Raw genomic sequence first — 19,659 nt, 5'->3', positions numbered from 1 at the left:
AATAATTCATTTAAAAAACTAGGAATTTGTGCCTGATTCATCTGCGTGTGCCGAATGGGGATGCAGAGTCCAGTGCACCATCCACACTCAGGGCTTTGGTATTAATAAACCTATGCCATCATGTTCTATACATAACATCCCATGAGTAATAAAAAAAAATCCATTTTTTAATGGTAAAATTATTTGTCTTACCTCGTACTTATATGTCGTCAGGTAGTACAGGTCGGTGACATTAAAGGCGCAGTTTGTTTTGTTTATTTCTATATTGTTTATGAAAAGCGTATAGTATCCTGGGGGTCCATTAGGATTTACAGACGGGTAACGAGAATTACATTTGATATAAAGATCATTGTGTCTTGGTGCAACTTTCACATCTACAGATCCAATTTTACTTGGTACTGAAACAGAAACAAAAGATCAGAGATTTATAGAATCAGAAAATCAACATATCAACAAGTAGTGTAAGGATGGCAGAAAGAGGGAAGTGATTTTATTCTGACTCCATTTGTCAACTGCTTCCAAGCTACAGACCTTTTAGTGTAATTGTCAATGCTTGGGGTCAGGGTCCTTTTACCTATGAAACGTCCAGTGTTTAGGCTCATTGAAAAATGACACAGTCTAACTAGTCAAATCAGTGGGGAAGATTTATCAAGATCGGTGTGTCATATGCCAGTCTTACTAAAGGCACCGAGTGGTGCAGGCGTATGTCCCAGCCAGCATCAAAATGGGAATCTACACCAGTTGGCAACTGGCACAGATTTCCATTGTAACTCACCTTAGAAAACTGGCACGAGCGAGGAAAAGGGTTGGGGTTACATTTGGTGAAAGAAAGGTTCTTAAACCACAATACCATCCCTCCACACCATAACACTGCCATTGAGGGATTGATAAATCTATCCTAGTATATTTTGGCAGGTGGAAGGTGAGTGATGGTGTTATAGTTGCATGACAAAAAATAGAAAGGAGATAAGCGCTTTCATCCATGAGCTGACATACATTTCCCCTCCAGGCGTACAGCCTAGTGGGTGGTGTGTAATTTAGGAATAGGTGCACACCTCATCATAATAGAGGCGCACCCTCCGCTGGCTCTGGGGTTATGAAATCTTTATATATGTGCCACACACTATGTACCCGCCTGGAAGCAATTCTAGGGCCACAGGTGCCATCAGTAATAAGCAGAAGCATAACTTGCAAGGTCCTAGGCCCCAGTGCAAAATAAGTAACAGGGCTTCATTTACCATGTGCTATTTATACTAGGCAGTTGTGGGGCCAAAGGGGTCATCACTAACAAATAAATGAAGCACAGATTAATTCCAGGATATTTCTCAGTACTGACTGTGAAGTTTTTGTTGCTAACAAGACCAGTAATGAGAAATAGCCCGGAATAAATCAGAGGTTCACTTACTTATTAGTGACGGCCCTTGTGGCTGCTGATTTGCATGCGCTGCCTCCTGGTACATGGTGTGCCTTCCCCCTCATAGAGGTGTTCAGTGCATACAGGGACATCAGTCTTCATAACCCCTGAGGCGGCTCATGCCTCTTTATAAATGGGGAGAGCCCTATGCTTAGCTGTGTATTTGGAGGGAAATATACGCTAGCTCATAGCTGTATACATTTTCTGCATAATTTATGCACAATTTCTAGGGTAAATGATAACTGGGAGGCAATAGCCTTTCCTCTTGTATGCCCTCACCACACATCCTTTTCTGGAAGGTGGCAAGGGTGGTACAGAAAATAAACTTTTTTGCCCAAATACCAGATTTGCAGAAAACAATTGTGACTTTTCATGGGGTGTATATGTCAGAGAACGGGTTTACAAGGCATGTGTGACAATGAGAGCCCCAGTTATGTATTTCCAGACATGTATTTCTCTTTGATGTATTACTTGATTTTGTATCAAGACCCTTTTGTTGTTCTATTAGTATACCCATGCTAATCTTGCTATTGCAGCAGGAGACCCCTGAGACTATGTGTATTGTATCCCTGCTAAGCACATAAAACCCAGACTCCATGTCTTTAGCCAAAGCTGCAAAGGAAATATGGTTTTATCACAATATTTCCCCAGGAGAACCTCCCACAGTTGCACCGTTAAATTCCTCCGATGCGCAAGGCGGAAATGAACACTCAAAGTCCACATAAGGTACTGTTGGGCATAGAGAAAAGGTCCAGACACTGAATTCATTACCCACAGGGTTCTGTGGGGTCATTCTTGGTGTCTACCCGAAGGGGGTCTCTCCACAAACCCGACCATACCCCTTTCTTGACACTACGGTTATCTGACAAGTAATTATGACTGTTCATAGTTATTTGGTTTCAAGATGGAGGGCAGGACTTCCCCTCCTTGTGACATCGCTCAGGGGATGACACCAGGGGAGAATATGGTCTCCTCTGGGGGAACAAAGGGCCCTCTTCTTCCTGGGCAGCATGTAGAGGACACATGCTCTCTTGCTGAGTTAAGCAAGTACCCTGAAGCCTAGGAGTGAGGCCTCAGGGAACCAGACCACAACTTTAGTATTATCCTTTACTATTCTTTTATTCCCATTTTATTTTCTGTATTGTATTGTGCTTTTACCTGTATTTGATTGACAGCCACTGATACGTATTTCTTTATATGATAGTGGCTAGTACTGACTTACTCGGGTTAACAAATATATAAATTGATAAAGCTCGTTTCATATTATCCTATGAACTCAGACATTCCCAGGGCATGAGTGGAAGGTAAAAAGGGTGATAGCGGGTGCACAAGGCGGCTTGGCCAGGTGATCACAACATGATTAATGTGCCCCATGGTGCCTTCACCCTTACTGAAGAAGAATCCACTTGATTTGGAAATGAATTTTAGGATTTGACACAAGTAATTGTAAAATTGATGTAAATGTTAATTCTGCATAGTTTGTCATAGTGTGTCTTATGCAAATAAAAACCGCTGCATCTAGCTCCAATGTGGATTTGTATGGTCTGCACAGGACAAGCCCGAGACTGTATAGGGCCAATAAGCTAAGCTAGCTGTGTTATCTTCTTTTTGTCTTGCTCCTGGAACAAGTAAGATGTAAGATGTTTCTGTTTTATTGGAATATGAAGTAAAAGTTATATTTTATATACATTGGTTTGCTGGACACACTTTTTGCGAATTTGGATAGTGTGTCTTATGCTTCCTAATCACAAAGTGGCAGATTAGGAAGTGTGAAGATTGACTTCAAGTTGTCAGTAATGTAGACAAAGACTTGTATAATAATTGAATAATCCAAGCACCAACGTAAAACCTTATCTGAAGGATGTATTCACGATGCAGGACAGGGTTACAGACACTTCCCTTACATGTAATAATAAACACAAGCAAACAAAAATTACAGCATTAAAAAGACAACCCAACACTTACTTCCTATATCTGTGGCACAAGTTATGGTGGTAGAGTTACATAATTTCTGATCTCCTTTTTTGTTAAATGCTGTAACATTGATAGTATAATTTTTGTAAGGATCTAGATGATGAAAAGTTTTCTGGTATTTGTCTTTCTGAGGACTTTCAAACCCTAAAATATGAAGAAAAATAATGCAGATTAGAATAAATTTCAACAACAAAATATTATGGAACCATTTACATGTGTTAACATTATATATATATATATATATATATATATATATATATATATATATATATATACAGTCCTATGAAAAAGTTTGGGCACCCCTATTAATCTTAATCATTTTTAGTTCTAAATATTTTGGTATTTGCAACAGCCATTTCAGTTTGATATATCTAATAACTGATGGACACAGTAATATTTCAGGATTGAAATGAGGTTTATTGTACTAACAGAAAATGTGTAATATGCATTAAACCAAAATTTGACCGGTGCAAAAGTATGGGCACCTCAACAGAAAAGTGACATTAATATTTAGTACATCCTCCTTTTGCAAAGATAACAGCCTCTAGCCGCTTCCTGTAGCTTTTAATCAGTTCCTGGATCCTGGATAAAGGTATTTTGGACAAACAATTCAAGTTCAGTTAAGTTAGATGGTCGCCGAGCATGGACAGCCCGCTTCAAATCATCCCACAGATGTTCAATGATATTCAGGTCTGGGGACTGGGATGGCCATTCCAGAACATTGTAATTGTTCCTCTGCATGAATGCCTGAGGATTTGGAGCAGTGTATTGGATCATTGTCTTGCTGAAATATCCATCCCCGGCGTAACTTCAACTTCGTCACTGATTCTTGAACATTATTCTCAAGAATCTGCTGATACTGAATGGAATCCATGCGACTCTCAACTTTAACAAGATTCCCGATGCCGGCATTGGCCACACAGCCCCAAAGCATGATGGAACCTCCACCAAATTTTACAGTGGGTAGCATGTGTTTTTCTTGGAATGCTGTTTCTTTTTGGACGCCATGCATAACGCCTTTTTTTATAACCAAACAACTCAATTTTTGTTTCCAAAATGAAGCTGCCTTGTCCAAATGTGCTTTTTCATACCTCAGGCAACTCTATTTGTGGCGTACGTGCAGAAACGGCTTCTTTCTCATCACTCTCCCATACAGCTTCTATTTGTGCAAAGTGCGCTGTATAGTTGACCGATGCACAGTGACACCATCTGCAGCAAGATGATGCTGCAGCTCTTTGGAGGTGATCTGTGGATTGCCATTGACTGTTCTCACCATTCTTTTTCTCTGCCTTTCTGATATTTTTCTTGGCCTGCCACTTCTGGGCTTAACAAGAACTGTCCCTGTGGTCTTCCATTTCCTTACTATGTTCCTCACAGTGGAAACTGACAGGTTAAATCTCTGAGACAACATTTTGTATCCTTCCCCTGAACAACTATGTTGAACAATCTTTGTTTTCAGATCATTTGAGAGCGGGCTGTCCATGTTCGGCGACCATCAAACTTAACTGAACTTGAATTGTTTTGTAGAAAGAAATGGTCCAAAATACCTTCATCCAGGAACTGATTAAAAGCTACAGGAAGCGACTAGAGGCTGTTATCTTTGCAAAAGGAGGATGTACTAAATATTAATGTCACTTTTCTGTTGAGGTGCCCATATTTTTGCACCGGTCAAATTTTGGTTTAATGCATATTGCGCATTTTCTGTTAGTACAATAAACCTCATTTCAATCCTGAAATATTACTGTGTCCATCAGTTATTAGATATATCAAACTGAAATGGCTGTTGCAAACACCAAAATATTTAGAACTAAAAATGATTAAGATTAATAGGGGTGCCCAAACTTTTTCATAGGACTGTATATATATATATATATATATATATATATATATATATATATATATATATATATATTTATTTCTTATATCAAAGTATTTCAAATAAAAATTCAATCTGGAACTTTAAATATGAAATTCTGTACATTTATTTCTCATGCTCCCACAAAATTTAAAGGAGGTATGTGTTGATTTAAAAAATTTTACATGGCATTTAGGGCACTGCTAAACCGATGGTCTCCAGGGACACTGATGATTAGTTTTACAAACTCCACATTTTCTATAATAAGATATATTACAAAGTTTCCCATAGTCACTTGCATTAGTGACATAATATACTATATAACCATGTCAGATCTGTACCACCAATAACTTGTCATTCTGTGAGCATAAAAGCAACTGAAAATATTTTTACCTTTTTCACCCCCTTCTAGGCCTGTAAGAAAAGAAAAGAAAAACACATCTTATTAACCATTTAAGTCACTACATCATTCTCCCCATTCCCTATAGTGAAAATGAAATTTCAAATATCACAATTTGTGTAAATAATCAGCTTGTGATGTCACAAACAAAGTATATAGTGGTATTCTTTACCTAATGTATTTAACCAGTTGTCGTTTTCAGAAGCCATCACCTCAAGATTCCAGTGGCATGGAGATACTCACATTATTGGGATCTGGTATCTTTATATCTAGGCATTTAGAGACTTATCATGCAAACAATTCCAGAACCCAGAATTCCAGATTATGTATTCATAGGAATCTTTGGTATAAATGGAAGGCCCACATTCTCAGAAAATCCCGGAGCCTATGGCATCTCTGAATACCATCTGTGCCTGACAGACCCCTACTGAAAGGTGCATGTCAGTTCTTATAAGGTCTCATTCTGATGCGCCACACAGTGTTATTCTTTCCTTTAAATCTGATGTAATCTACAACAGACCCTCCTAACTGACCCTCTGACACAAAGCCTAACAAGTATATACTCAAGTATAAGCCGAATTTTTCAGCACAGTTTTTGTGCTGAAAAAGCCCCCCTCGGCTTATACTCGAGTCAGCAAAAAAAAAATGTTTATTTTTTTTTTAGGAGGGGTTGTCTATGACCAGCCGCAATATCAATGTATAGAATCTCCCATAAAATTGTGGGAAAAAAAGAAGTTTTATAAAAAATTAAATAATAAAAGTTCTAAATCCCTCCTTTCCCTAGAATACATACAAAAGTAGAAAATGACTGTGAAACACATACACATTAGGTATCCCTGTGTCTGAAAGTGCCCAGTCTACTAAATATAGGGGATCTGCAGTGCTCCTGTTCTGTCGGGAAGGGGTTGATAGGAGCACTGCAGATACCCTATATTCAGCCAGGCTGAATTCAAAGTGGGGAAAAAAACTCAGTCCTCAAGCTCAGGGAAGGGGCAGACAGACAACCAAAACACCCCCTCCCCTTCCCCAGCACTCAGCATCTACTGCAGCCAAAAACTTCGACCATTTTAATTTTTGAAATTTTCCAGTAGCTGCTGCATTTCCTCCCCTCGGCTTATACTCGAGTCAATAAGTTTTCCCAGTTTTTTGTGGTACAATTAGGGGCCTCGGCTTATATTCGGGTCGGCTTATACTTGAGTATATACAGTATATATAAAGGAGAAATTTTACTCTGGATATCTTCCTTATCCTCACTCACATTGTTTATCTGTATAGAATCCTCAGCCTCACACACAGAAGTCTATGGAGAGGTAGAAGGCGGCTGCCGTCAACTAGCTAAACTATATATTACCTTATTCTGTACAGCAATAGAGCCTTGAAAGCTAAAGCAGTGTCAAAACAGCTTTCTCACTCACAGTATAGCAGAGCTTAGCATCAGCAGTTCATTATGTTTCTTTACCAACAGCCTTCTCCTCCTTCCCTCTCCATAGACTTCTCTGTATACAGTAACTTAGCCTGATAAGTGCAGAAGGAAACATGTTTCTCTAATAAAGTATATGATAAGATTTCTAATATTAACCTGCACTAATTTAAGAAAAGTTGCTTTATAATTGGAATGTAAATATAAATGTATGTATTGCTATTGAAGCAAGAAAGTTAGCGTGAGGTGGGCTAGAATAAAATAGCAATGTGTCCTATATTAGTGTTTGACATACTCACCTATTATAAAGACTTCATATCCATCCAGGGGGCCATTCGGTATCGCTGGCTTCTCCCATGTGACTTTAATTGTTGTAGTTGTTGTCTTACAGGTCAAATTTTGTACCTTTCCTGGCTCTGGGTTAGAAGAAAAATCTGAGTTAACATTTATTCTAATATATCGTGTACAGCATATATTTTGTCTTTTGTTTTGTGTAAAAAATCCAGTTATTGGTCAGAATTAGAGATGAGCGAACACTGTTTGGATCAGCCGATCCGAACAGCACGCTCCATAGAAATGAATGGAAGCAGCTGGCACGCAGACTTTGCCGGCGGCCGGCCGCTTAACCCCCCGCGTGCCGTCCGCTCCCATTCATTTCTATGTGAGCGTGCTGTTCGGAACAGTGTTCGCTCATCTCTAGGCATAATGTAAATGTCTACCAAACCCCAGAGTTTCACAAATAAACTTCCCAGCATTACAGGAACTTATGTGTGTTACAGGAAATATGTACTATTACATTTATAGGCATGGAACAAAGTGGTAAGTGATGAATGCAACATACTACTTGTGTGGTGGCCATTATATTATATGTGGGGGCTATTTTATTATATGTTAGGTAACTCTGGGGGCTATATATGGAGGCAGTGTGGAGGCCGTTATAATATATATATATATATATATATATATATATATATATATATATATATATATATATTTTATATACAGCTGCCCCCCCACCCAAACCCAAAGTACCGAAATCCCCAATCCCTTTAATACCATGGAAACTGTTAGGGCCAGCAATAATCTTTTTTTGTGGCTTGTGGGACGGAGAACAGTTAGTAGTACTTTGCAGCATGGGCGATTCTGTATTATAGAAGATGACCATACAAAATCTCAACACAGAGCCCTTGAAGGCCCTGACGCACCCTATTGCACTTGATCCTCATTTACATATTTATAAAAACGATTTGCTGCAATGTGTGGATGGGAATCCCATCCACTTTCCAGGGACTGTAATATGTCACAGCCAGCCTTATGTTTAGGTCCCACATAGCAGGCCGCAGCAAAAAAGCATTGCAGGAAAAACACTTCTGATGGAACCCATTGAAGTCAATGGGAGGCTTTTTTTTCAGCGCTGAAATTACACACCAAATTCCTCACCATTTTCCTCCATGTGAATGGACCCTAAGGCTAAGGCCCCACGGGCCATAATCGCCGCGCTAAAGCGCTGCGGAAACAACCGCGGCGTGAACGCATTGCGGTGCTTTCCGCAGCGCTTTTAAGAGAAAGTTCAGAGTTTTCCTCTGCGGACTTTCTCTTGACATTATATTTAGGGGAAAGCCGCCGGCTTTTCCGTATTTGCCTGCACTGTACAACGCCACGATTTTTCCCGCAGCGTCTCCACTGCAGGCTAATAGCGGCGTTTACGTCCTGTGGGGCCCCGGCCTAAAAGTGGATTTGAAAGACTTCCTTAGAAATCTGCACCAGCATTGTTCATATGAATTCCATATTGCCAAAAAAAAAAAAATCATGTCAACTCTTTGTACAGTTTCCATGAAAAAAAAGGGGTGGGTAGCCAATAAAGTTGTTAGTTCCATTGAATAGAACATATCAGTAAGAAGATCCAAAGCGTTGTAAACTATAAAACTGTGGCAGAAATCCCAGAATCATCCTTAGGCCGGGTTCACATGTGCATGAGGACTCTAGCAAGGACTTTTCTCTCCTCTGATTTCTGGTGGTTTCTGTGGCGGAGACTCCAGTGCAGTGGTTCTTAACCTTGTTTGAGGTCCCGAACCCACCAGTTTCATGTGCACATTCACCGAACCCTTCTTTAGTGATAAATCAAATATGATTTTTTTCCAAATTCAAAACATAGGTATCTGTTTTTTTACTGGTACACAAAATGAACTGTGCATATGACCTAGGATTCTATCGAACCCTGGTTGAGAAGCACTGCTCCAGTGTATATGTGAACATAGCCTCAGACTAATTCTGGGATTTCTGCCGCAGTTTTGCAGAATATTGGACATACGGTATATACTGTATTTACCATGTTCTTCCATATCAATATCAACCCCAAAAATAGCCCCAAAATGTAAGAACCTAAATACATTAGCCATGAACATTTGCCTTTTAGTATCACTATTGCCATAGTTACAATCATCTATCCCATATATATGGCATTACACTGTATTGTTTAGAAAGAGTGGCTTACCTCCAGCAAGGGTACTGATATTAGACTCAATTCCTCTCTGTATTATCGCGCCGTTATATAATAGATCTGAAGTACAATTGTAGTGTGTGAAAGCTTTCAGGCTCTTCACTCTCTTGTCTCCCGGGAAAATGTTGGAGTTGTTTTCTGCACCTAAAACTAATTTAAAAAAAATTTTTTTTTTTACTTATACATCAGAAATTTTCCAGACATAGTAAAATCAATGTCATTTCTATATGTTTTATCTGGTAATTTACATCGGAGTGCAAATAAATCTGGTAAGACTGAAAAAGAACTTCTGACAACTCATAGAGACATGCAATGAATCATCTGCCCTTTTTTTGGCCATACTTTTTGCAGGTGCGCCTTTTTTTAGACTAGTTTCTCTATGGTGCTAATTTATGATGTAGGCGCATCTCCTTGTTAAATGTTGTGCACGTAGGGGCCACACGGTGGCTCAGTGGTTAGCACTGCAGCCTTGCAGCGCTGGGGCCCTGGTGTTCAAATCCCGCCAAGGGCATAAAACCATCTGCAAGGAGTTTGTATGTTCTCCCCGTGTTTGCATGGCTTTCCATCCCATATTCCAAAGACATACTGATAGGGAAATATGTACATTGTGAGCTCTATGTGGGGCTCACAATCTACATTTAAAAAAAAAAAAAATGTTGTGCACGTGTAAGTTTGTATTGATGCTCCTTTTTTGAACCATGTGCACTTTGCGTTTTTTTGTGCAAAAAGGTGCAAGTGTTGAAAAATGGCTAAAACTTACTCGAGGAAAGGCCTTGGGGCTAACTTACAGTTCAGGCACCCAACAAGCCTATGTACAATTTCTTGCTCCTCCTGGGAGACAGCCGTCAGTCTTTTGGCAGTGATGTTGGGTGGGACCTGGCCGGCACTCTCCCTTACTCCTGACACAGGACCTGCAGCCTAGGCTTTGCCATCCATCTCCCTCAACTGTGTCCCTACCTCCTTCCAATGCCAGCACTGCTTTGGGAAGTAATACTACTCTCCCATGGGAGACCACTACGTCTTCTCTGACTATGCCTCGTTGCCGGCAGGCATGTAGTCGCTCCGCATGTGCCAAACTTCCTGGCCCCCCGCAGCTGTAGCTTCTCAGCTGTCCCCGGCTAATCCACTCACTGTTACCTCAACATTTGCCCTACAGTGCCCTCCACCCAATATCCCATTTTCTCCTCCACCTCAGCTCTCCTACTATCCTGGGCTCATGGACTGGAGGGCATTTACACCTATTTTGCACCTTTTTTTAAAAAAAAAAGACGCAAGTAATAAATACAGTGTAACAAGGTTCTCCATCTAAGGCCTCATTCACATCTGCATCATTAATCGATTCGGGGGAGTCCGCATGGGGATCCCTCCCAAATGGACTACCAAACGCATTTACAAGTGGTGTGCAGTGAAAACACATGGACCCCATAGACTATAATGAGGTCAGTGTGCTTGCCGCAAGATCTTCTCAGGGAACATGCGGACAGGAAAGTACTTCCCAATCTACTTTTCTGTCTGCATGACTCATGCAAAGATCTTGCGGCAAGCACATTACATAGTGTCATTGTAGTCCATGGGGTATATATGCTTTCACTGCACACCGCTTGCAAAGGCATTGGGTAGTTCATTCAGGGTGTCCCCATGTGGAATCCTCTAACAGATTACTGAATGCAGATGTGAACCAAGGGTAAGCTACGCCACCTTTTCTCACCAAAAGAACAAACGTGAGCAGCTTAACAGCAAGTAAAAAAAGTTGCAAATGCTTCATAAATGAAGTAGAGTGCAGAAAAAGACTAGAGATGAGCGAGTAGTACTCGATCGAGTAGGTGTTCGATCGAATACTACGGTATTCGAAATACTCGTACTCGATCGAGTACCACTCGCTGTTCGAATGTAAAAGTTCGATGCAGAACCAGCATTGATTGGCCGAATGCTATACAGTCGGCCAATCAATGCTGGTTCTTCTTCTACCTTTAGAAGTCTTCTCCGTGCAGCTTCCCCACGGCGTCTTCCGGCTCTTCATTCACTCTGCCAGGCATCGGGCCTGGGCAGAGCCGACTGTGCATGCCCGCTTGTAGTGTGGGCATGCGCAGTCGTCTCTGCCCAGGCCTGATGCCTGGCAGAGTGAATGAAGAGCCGGAAGATGCCGCAGGGACCCTGCAAGGAGAAGACTGCACGGAGGATCCAGCCCGACCCTCACTCGTGGACTTGGTAAGTATAATTTGATCGAATGTTGCCTATCCCTGAAACGAGCATTTTCCCCCCATAGACTATAATAGGGTTCGATATTTGATTCGAGTAGTCGAATATTGAGGGGCTACTCGAAACGAATATCGAACCTCGAACATTTTACTGTTCGCTCATCTCTAAAAAAGACCTCAAAAAGGTGTAATACACACCCAAAAAAACACCAGTAGCTTAATAAATGTGTCCCAATGTCTGTCCCAATGACCGTTATATTGAAATCTAGATGATGTCCTGCTTTTGTGCATTTTCATGGATCGCTCTATACACTGTAATATTTGGGAAATCTGTTAAAATAGGTGCCCCTCTGGTGCTAGACAGCCATGAAAAATGGATCTTTTTCACACGCACTTTAAACCTCGGTCATCTGAATGTAACCTTCGACTTTGAAAATGCTGCCAGAATGTGCAATTTTGGCTGTTACTTCTCATAATTTTCAATGGAGAATCCCATAGTGTTGGAAAAAGTTATTGTAAATAGGGAAATTTCACCACAAATTTCACACTGGGCAATTTTTTTTGTCTCTGTATTCTATAATATATATTTTCCAACTCTCCCAAAATATTAGGAAGCTCAAGCAAAAAGTTGTGTCGTCCAGGCGTCCGGGAAAAGTGTGCAAATCTTCCAAGGCCAGAGGAATCGTCCAGCACCCACCGGGCACACTATCGTGGTAGGTACAACGTTGCTTTATGGTATTACATGTTTTATTTGTCTTCCAGCTTCTGAATTGCAAGTAAGGGCATGTTCACACAGCATCATTTTTCCTCATCGAAAAATACAGTTTCAGAAATTTTTCCTAGCTGAAAAACTAACAAAGTCCTATTTCCTCTTCCTATTCACTTCCATAGGAGTTATCAGGTATCAGGTGCCATTGCCTGAGGATCGAGCATGATGATTATTTTTTTCACTAGCATCAAAATCACCTAGAGAAAAAAAATCAGCATCTGCTTCCCATTAAAATCAATGGACACTAGAATCCATTTTAAATTCAGCACCAAATTGCGCTGTGCGAACACACGCTAAATTTAAGCCAGCATTATACCACTGATGATACCATTGATGATACCCTACCTGAGCAAGAAGAGTTCACTTCCACATTACAGTTAATGGATGTATTTTTAGGATGCCAGTTAAAGGTAATATCGTTTGTGTCTGGTTCGGAACGTAAATGGTAACTTCCATTTTCTGCAAAAAAAATAAATAGAAGTCAGTACATTAAAACCCTTTACGGTCCAAATTTGTTTTTATATAAGACTCTCAACATTCGTAATGTCATAAAATTTTTATTTCTCTCGTGACTGGGTGTATGAGCCTTTGGATTCCTTTTAGTACCATTTTTGGGTGGATATAAATGACTAAATTGTTTATAGTCAAAAGAAAATCAAAGTCCACCCTCTTTAAATTCTATGGTTTTACATATTAGGGCATAAAAAAACAAAAAAACATCTGGTCCTTAGAAGGTCTTAAAATGAAGTGAATACAATACAGAGGAAACACAACACACTTCTTTAGAACATTATGTCAGTTCATTAAGGTTTGTTGCCATTCATAGCTGCCCACTTAAGCCCCTCGCAGATAACCGTGGCAGGGATCAGGGTGATATATGTGTTTTTCCCAGATAGCACATTGACCTATAAATATCTATGGGCTCAGGCACGCGACCGTGATTTCCATGGATCAGTGTGCAGGCTGTGAGTCCATGTTGCAAAACACAGAGCAGATCTGTTCTGTTCAGTGTTTGCAGCACAGACATGTCCACCTAGCGAAAACGCAGTATTTTATAGTACCTGCACAGTGGATGGATTCTGGGGAATTCCATCCATACATTGCAGAAAAATATCTGCACCATCTCAATTACACCTATGGGTACACTGACATTTTCCGCGTGCGTATAATTTAAGCAGAAAGTCCATTTTCACTGTGGTTTTCCTACAGCGCTTTTAGGATGTGGCTCGCTATGTGGGGCCTTAACCTTAAAGATTTTAATATTACAATTCCCAGCTCTGTTGCTTTAATGCATACAGTACATAAAACTCTGTGCGACAAGGCTGCTACTGGGGCAACAAAGTGAACTGAATAAGAGCAGTATACACTAATCTTCAGTTTGTTCCCCCAGTCGAAACCTGCAAAAAATATGTATTGAAATGGGTTGTCTAGTGAATAACAATTATTCTACAAACAGCCGAAAAAGGTGAATACACATGAAAAAGACATACTTACCTTGGTAATCTCCTGCCAGTCCCATTGCATCTACCCCAGTCTCCCGTTAGTGAATGCTACAGCCAGTGATGGGTTCCATTGGTTACTTGTCCCTGTGTCAATACAGGCCCACTTCACATCTGCATTCGATATTCCGTTCCAGGAGTCTGCTTGGGGACCCCCTGAATGGAACACCAAATGCCTTAAAAAGTGGTGAGCAATGAAAGCACACGGATCCCATAGACTATAATGGGGTCCGTGTGTTTTCCGCGTGGTGTCTGCACGAGACATGCGGAGATGAAAGTAGTTCTTGAAGTACTTTTCTCTCCACATGACTTGTGCGGATACTGTGCAGAAAACACACAGACCCCATTATAGTCTATGGGGTCGTGTGCTTTCATTGCTCACCACTTTTTAATGCATTTGGTTTTCCGTTCAGGGGGTCTCCAAGCAGACTCCCGGAACGGAATACCGAACGTAGATGTGAACGGGACCTAAGACAAGTATTTCCTTTTTATGGTTGTCCGCCATTCCCAACCTTTTGTATTAATTATTATACAATGGGCAACTCCTTTTACATACACATTTTTTTCCAGTTTCCACCAGGAAAAAGAAACTAAAGACAGATTTTTGCTGTTCCCATTCACTACAGGGGGTCTGTAACATTCTGTTCCCTTTAGTAAAGAAACAAGCATGGCGTCTTACTTACTGGGTGGAACATCCAAGTGTATATTGAAGGTCCTACTGGCAGGACACTCATTGAACCAGCACGTAATGTTTGTTGGAGTACACTTGGCAACATTGAAGGCAAGGTTTAGAAGTTTGAACTCCGTGTATTCTTCAGAACTGGTTATTTCATTCACAATTGTACAGTTCAGGGATTTATTTATAAGGTTTTCAGGAGGATTCACTAGGTCCAAAGTCTCAGTCTGTCCATTGTAGGAAGGGTTCTTCACTGCTATGTTTTCGATGCCATCTGTTACATGATAAAACAGATATTTCAATTTAAAATAATACATGATAAATAATCCATATTAGCTGATAGAAAATGTCCACCTCTGAACACCATTGTATTCTTCTGAACCTAATCGGTTTTGCAGTGTCCCCCAAAAGGACCTTTGCTAAGCCCTAGACCAGTTTATTAATGTGTAATGTGTTTTATAATGTGTTGTATTGCTTTGTACTGGTTTTATGCAGGTCACTCAGGAGTGAAATGGAGTCGCTCAGCAGAACCCAGCAAATCAACTCATCCAAGGAGATAGATAGGTTAGTGTCATCTGAATCAAATCACTGCTTCTGTTGCCGATATATCACTGTTTTGTCAATATATAAATTAGTTCTTCAGAGTAATGAGGGCACAGCCATTGATCCAAAGCTGCAATACCCTTGTTGCTCCAAAAACCTAATTTGCATATTGACAAAACAGGGCTAGCTTTGCAACCGAGGCACCAATTCACAAACGGAAAATTCAGGTGGCCAGATTCAGGTGGCCATACCCTATCTACCTATAAGGCTGGGTTGATATGATGGGTTCTACTGACAGAGAGGGTTGAGGGGATATCGCCACTCCATAGGTAGAGACCACCATTTAGGTGTGTGGAGTCTTATTAAGCCATGAGCACTCCACTGTGCAAAGGAACTTGGGAAGAATATGCAAATCTGACCTCCATAAGGTCGGCATTATGTTAAAGGGAGCGCACTCTATTGGTTTGCTTGACTGAGACTCTGTCTTCCTAATTACATCATGGAAGATAGACTTGCATATTCTCAGTGAGCACCCTCTGTTGGTGTGCATGCCTGAGGCACTGGCTTCCTAATTACATCATGGAAGTCAGATTTGCATATTCTTCCCTTTATCAAGGCATTCCTATGGTAAATGGTTTCTGCCCTGAGGTTTCTAAAAGGTGGAAGGAGTTTAGACGTTGCTAGTTTAGCCCAACCTTAGCCAGTGAGTTTGGGCCAGTTTAAGTTAGCCTATAACTAGCTACAGTGGGAAGGCGCCATTAGCTTTCCCGGTTAGCTAGGGAAACCCATAGATTATAATGGGGTCTGTGTGGTTTCCGCGTGAAACATGAGAATAGAAAAGTGCTGCTTGCAGGACTTTTCCCTCCACAAGTTTTGTGCGGAAACCACATGGACCCATTATAGCCTACGGGGTCCTCGGGTTTCCCAGGTAGCCGCTTTTTAACACATATAGATTTCAGTTGAGGGGGTCCCCAAGCAGACTCACCAAACAGGAACCTGAACAAAGATGTGAACCTGGCCTAACCTGCACAATATCATATATAAAGTAATAGAAATGCACAGTAAGTATATCATCATATCTATATATACTGTATATTGTAATGAATTTATGTTTCAATTATTCATGTACAACTTATTAGCAAACTAACTGATTCACTATCATACTTACCGCAATTGGGCCTAGTAACCTTGTCTAAAAAAAAGGGGAAAAAAAAACAAAATTAGATTAAATTGAAGAGGATTAAGAAAACAACTAAATACAAAAAAGTGATAGAAGTAGGAAAGAAAGAATGAGAGAGAGAGAGAGAGAGAGAGAGAGAGAGAGAGAGAGAGAGAGAGAGAGAGAAAGAAAGATTAAGTTTGCATGCAAGTCAAGTAGTGATGCAATGATTGTGAGTTTGCTTGTCACCACCTTGAGGAGTAGTGGAGACTTCTGGTGTTGCTATGGTTTGGTTGGAATGAATATCTGGAGTAAGAGAACATGAAAAAAAAGAATTTATAGACTATTAAAAAAATATCTTTAACATATATAAATACAGTTTTTACATGAACCAGAGACTCATATTGCTGATCTCTCCCTAGGTTTGTCATCACTATCATATCAATGAGGGGTCACTGTCTCATCTTCTTTCATTCTGGCGGGTTTTAGCGAAATCCTGCGCATGCACAGTAGCGTTCCCGCCGGAGCGCTACTGCGCACGCGCTGGCGGCATCTTTGTGTACTGAACTGCGCGGCAGTATGCTCAGTTCCCATGAGAACAACGCGAGCGTACTGCGCATGCACAGTACAACCGCACAGTTCAGTACACAAAGATGGAGCCGGAGCGTGCGCAGTAGGGAGCGCTACTGCGCATGCGCGGGATTTCTCTAAAACCCACCTGAATGAAAGAGGATGGAGGAAAAACATCGCAGAGGAAGGAGGACGGGTTACAAAGAGGAAAGGAGAGGAGGGTGTCAACGAAGGATGACGTGGACTACTGCACGCACCGCCCACCGTGCACGGTAAGTATCATTTGCATATTCGTTTTTACGGTCAAACTTTATAATGGGGTGGTCTTTTATTAAACGATTAGCGGGGCCGAATAGCCTTTTTAAAGGCTATTCAGGGATATGTTTATCTCATATTGGTAAAATCAGGTGATAGAGCCCCTTTAATGGTTTAATACAAGGACTGTTACAATTCATACTAAGATATATAGGGTGACCTAGATAATCTGACTACAGGGTGTCCCACTTCTGGGAATAGCAGCAATGTAATCTGCAAGAAACCTGATAAGTAAGTTTCTATTCCCTTGCAGCGCCACCATAGGACAAATGAAGCATGACATGGTTATCATCTGGCTGTCCATATAACTCAGGGATCTGCTGCTTCTAAAGTGTAGACACTTTTTATAGCAACTATCCGCTCTTTCTAATAGATGATGGTCTTGGTCAGTAAAATGTCATAGTAGTCTAACTGAAAATGGGTTATGTCATCCAGACTCGCCCTGTAAGCTTTCATGTTCTATCACAGGCATTATATTACAGGCTGCAGGAATTCTGGAATGTTTTTGGTTTTTACTTTTATATTTCAGTTGTTTTCATTAGAATCAATGTGTTTCATTATCTTTTCGTTTAGATTTGTGAAAGTGCATAGCATGTTGAAAATAAACCAAACCTGTACCAGTGACTGCAGGTGAGACATCTGTGGTGCGGGTAAGAAGGGGTGTTTGAGTGCCAGAAGGGTTTGAGCCACCTGTTACAGGATATGAAGCATGAAATGTTGATGACTTCATGGTTACAATGGGCTGTCCTCCCACAAGAGGATTATACATTTATTAATGGACATTTCATTCCATCTATTTGATCAATATTTGTACTGAAAGGAAACCTTTCACCACCTCCAATAACTCCAGCTTTTTGTTCCCTTTAATAGTTCCATTGATTCCAACGCAGTTGGAATTTTTTCCCTAGTCCCCACCATTACTGAGCAAACATTTCTTATACTCTCTATGGTCAGGTGGGCAGTTGTGGGCTGGAACAGAAAGAAAGGGACCACCCACCCGATAGCAAAGGGAATAATTGTGTTGAAAATAACAGCAATGATTGCTTTGGAACGGTGGGGGCTAGGGAAAAAATCCCAACTGCACTGGAATAGGGAAGCAGCACCAATTGAAAGGTGCAGAGTTGGGGTTGCTAGAGGTGGTGAAAGGTCCCTTTAATTGTCTTTATCTATAGTCATATAGACCTAGATAGCCACCTACATGTGGTAAAAATGATAAACATAGATGAAAGCACTAGCTAATTCGATATAGTCTCTTGGTTCTTGACAGAGGTATCAGAAACACATATACCAGTACCTTATGAAAGTTATCCACCACTTTGCTGACACTTTCTTCTATATTTTTTCCATATGCTGACTGCACTCCTTAAATAGGGGTCCAGTTTTTAAGTTAAAGAAGTCCTGTCACCTCTCCTGGCATGTCTGTTGTAGTTACAGTAACTGTATGTCCTCATGATATGACAATTCTGGACGGTGGTGTAACTAGGAATGTCGGGGCCCCGTGGTGAACTTTTGACATGAGCACCCCCCAACCACACAAGTAGGCCTGAAGCCTTCCAGAGCCAGGAGACAGGACAGGACAATAATGTATTAATCATGGTGGACGCTGTCTGCATGCACAACTTTTTACTTTTACCTTAGGGTGAATACAGACGGACACTGAACAGAAGGAGCACCATCTGCATCTGTCAATTAATGTCAATTAATGCTCTCATCTTGTTTATGGATAAGAGCAATGGGCATGAACTACGATAGTATTAACCCACCCTTATTGATCTGCTGACAAGGTGGGGAAAACCTTTGTTACATAATATTCCAAGGGCAACATTGCCAAATTGGATAATTCCCAAAAAATAAATAAATAAATCATAAATGGTATTTTCATTTGAGACTTCATAACAGTATTTTCCTTAAGTGTTCGACAGTTGTAGCTTCTTGGGCTTCTACTTGCATACAGATCTAGTTTGCTCTGTATTTCCTCATAGTAACTGGAATGAATATGAGGATACAATATTTGCCCATTTACATGGCCATTGCTTAACCAGACCTGTGAAAGAGAACATAGTGGTGTTGATGGTTGGAGAAATGGGTGCGTCAGGGACAGCAGTGCTGTTGTTTGCAAGTGTGGGAGCATTCGCAATGACAGTGGTGGGTGCTTGCGTGTAAGTAAGATTCTGATCTGCAATGAACAAAAAGTGGAAAGATTTGCAGTTATTTTCCAAATAAAACCATCTTAGATGTCAAGAACGTGACATAGGTTATCAATATCAACTCCTATAAACAAACTCAGCTCTGATGTATCAATATTCTGCCAACGTTAATGAATCCATAATCCAATGGGAAATTAATCACATGGCACGGATAGCGTAT

The 19,659-nt window shown here is 40.7% G+C and overlaps 1 protein-coding gene across 2 annotated transcripts in view; it reads right to left on the bottom strand.

The window, feature by feature from the left end:
- Positions 1 to 19,659, bottom strand: part of PTPRC (protein tyrosine phosphatase receptor type C) — a 97,998-nt gene that overhangs the window by 29,508 nt on the left and 48,831 nt on the right. For both annotated transcript variants that reach the window (XM_075286128.1, XM_075286127.1), the window contains exons 6-16: positions 19,337 to 19,468; positions 17,911 to 17,982; positions 16,660 to 16,713; positions 16,417 to 16,440; positions 14,713 to 14,979; positions 12,876 to 12,989; positions 9,558 to 9,713; positions 7,363 to 7,479; positions 5,637 to 5,657; positions 3,380 to 3,532; positions 193 to 398 (exon numbers count right to left, since the gene is read on the bottom strand). In XM_075286128.1, the coding sequence (XP_075142229.1) occupies positions 193 to 398; positions 3,380 to 3,532; positions 5,637 to 5,657; positions 7,363 to 7,479; positions 9,558 to 9,713; positions 12,876 to 12,989; positions 14,713 to 14,979; positions 16,417 to 16,440; positions 16,660 to 16,713; positions 17,911 to 17,982; positions 19,337 to 19,468 (1,316 nt within the window). The remainder of the gene's footprint in view (positions 1 to 192; positions 399 to 3,379; positions 3,533 to 5,636; positions 5,658 to 7,362; positions 7,480 to 9,557; positions 9,714 to 12,875; positions 12,990 to 14,712; positions 14,980 to 16,416; positions 16,441 to 16,659; positions 16,714 to 17,910; positions 17,983 to 19,336; positions 19,469 to 19,659) is intronic.

Source organism: Leptodactylus fuscus, chromosome 9, assembly GCF_031893055.1.
Source record: "Leptodactylus fuscus isolate aLepFus1 chromosome 9, aLepFus1.hap2, whole genome shotgun sequence".
Classification (NCBI taxonomy): domain Eukaryota; kingdom Metazoa; phylum Chordata; class Amphibia; order Anura; family Leptodactylidae; genus Leptodactylus; species Leptodactylus fuscus.
Note: the sequence above shows the minus strand (reverse complement) of the source record. Positions and strands in the feature narration are given on the sequence as shown.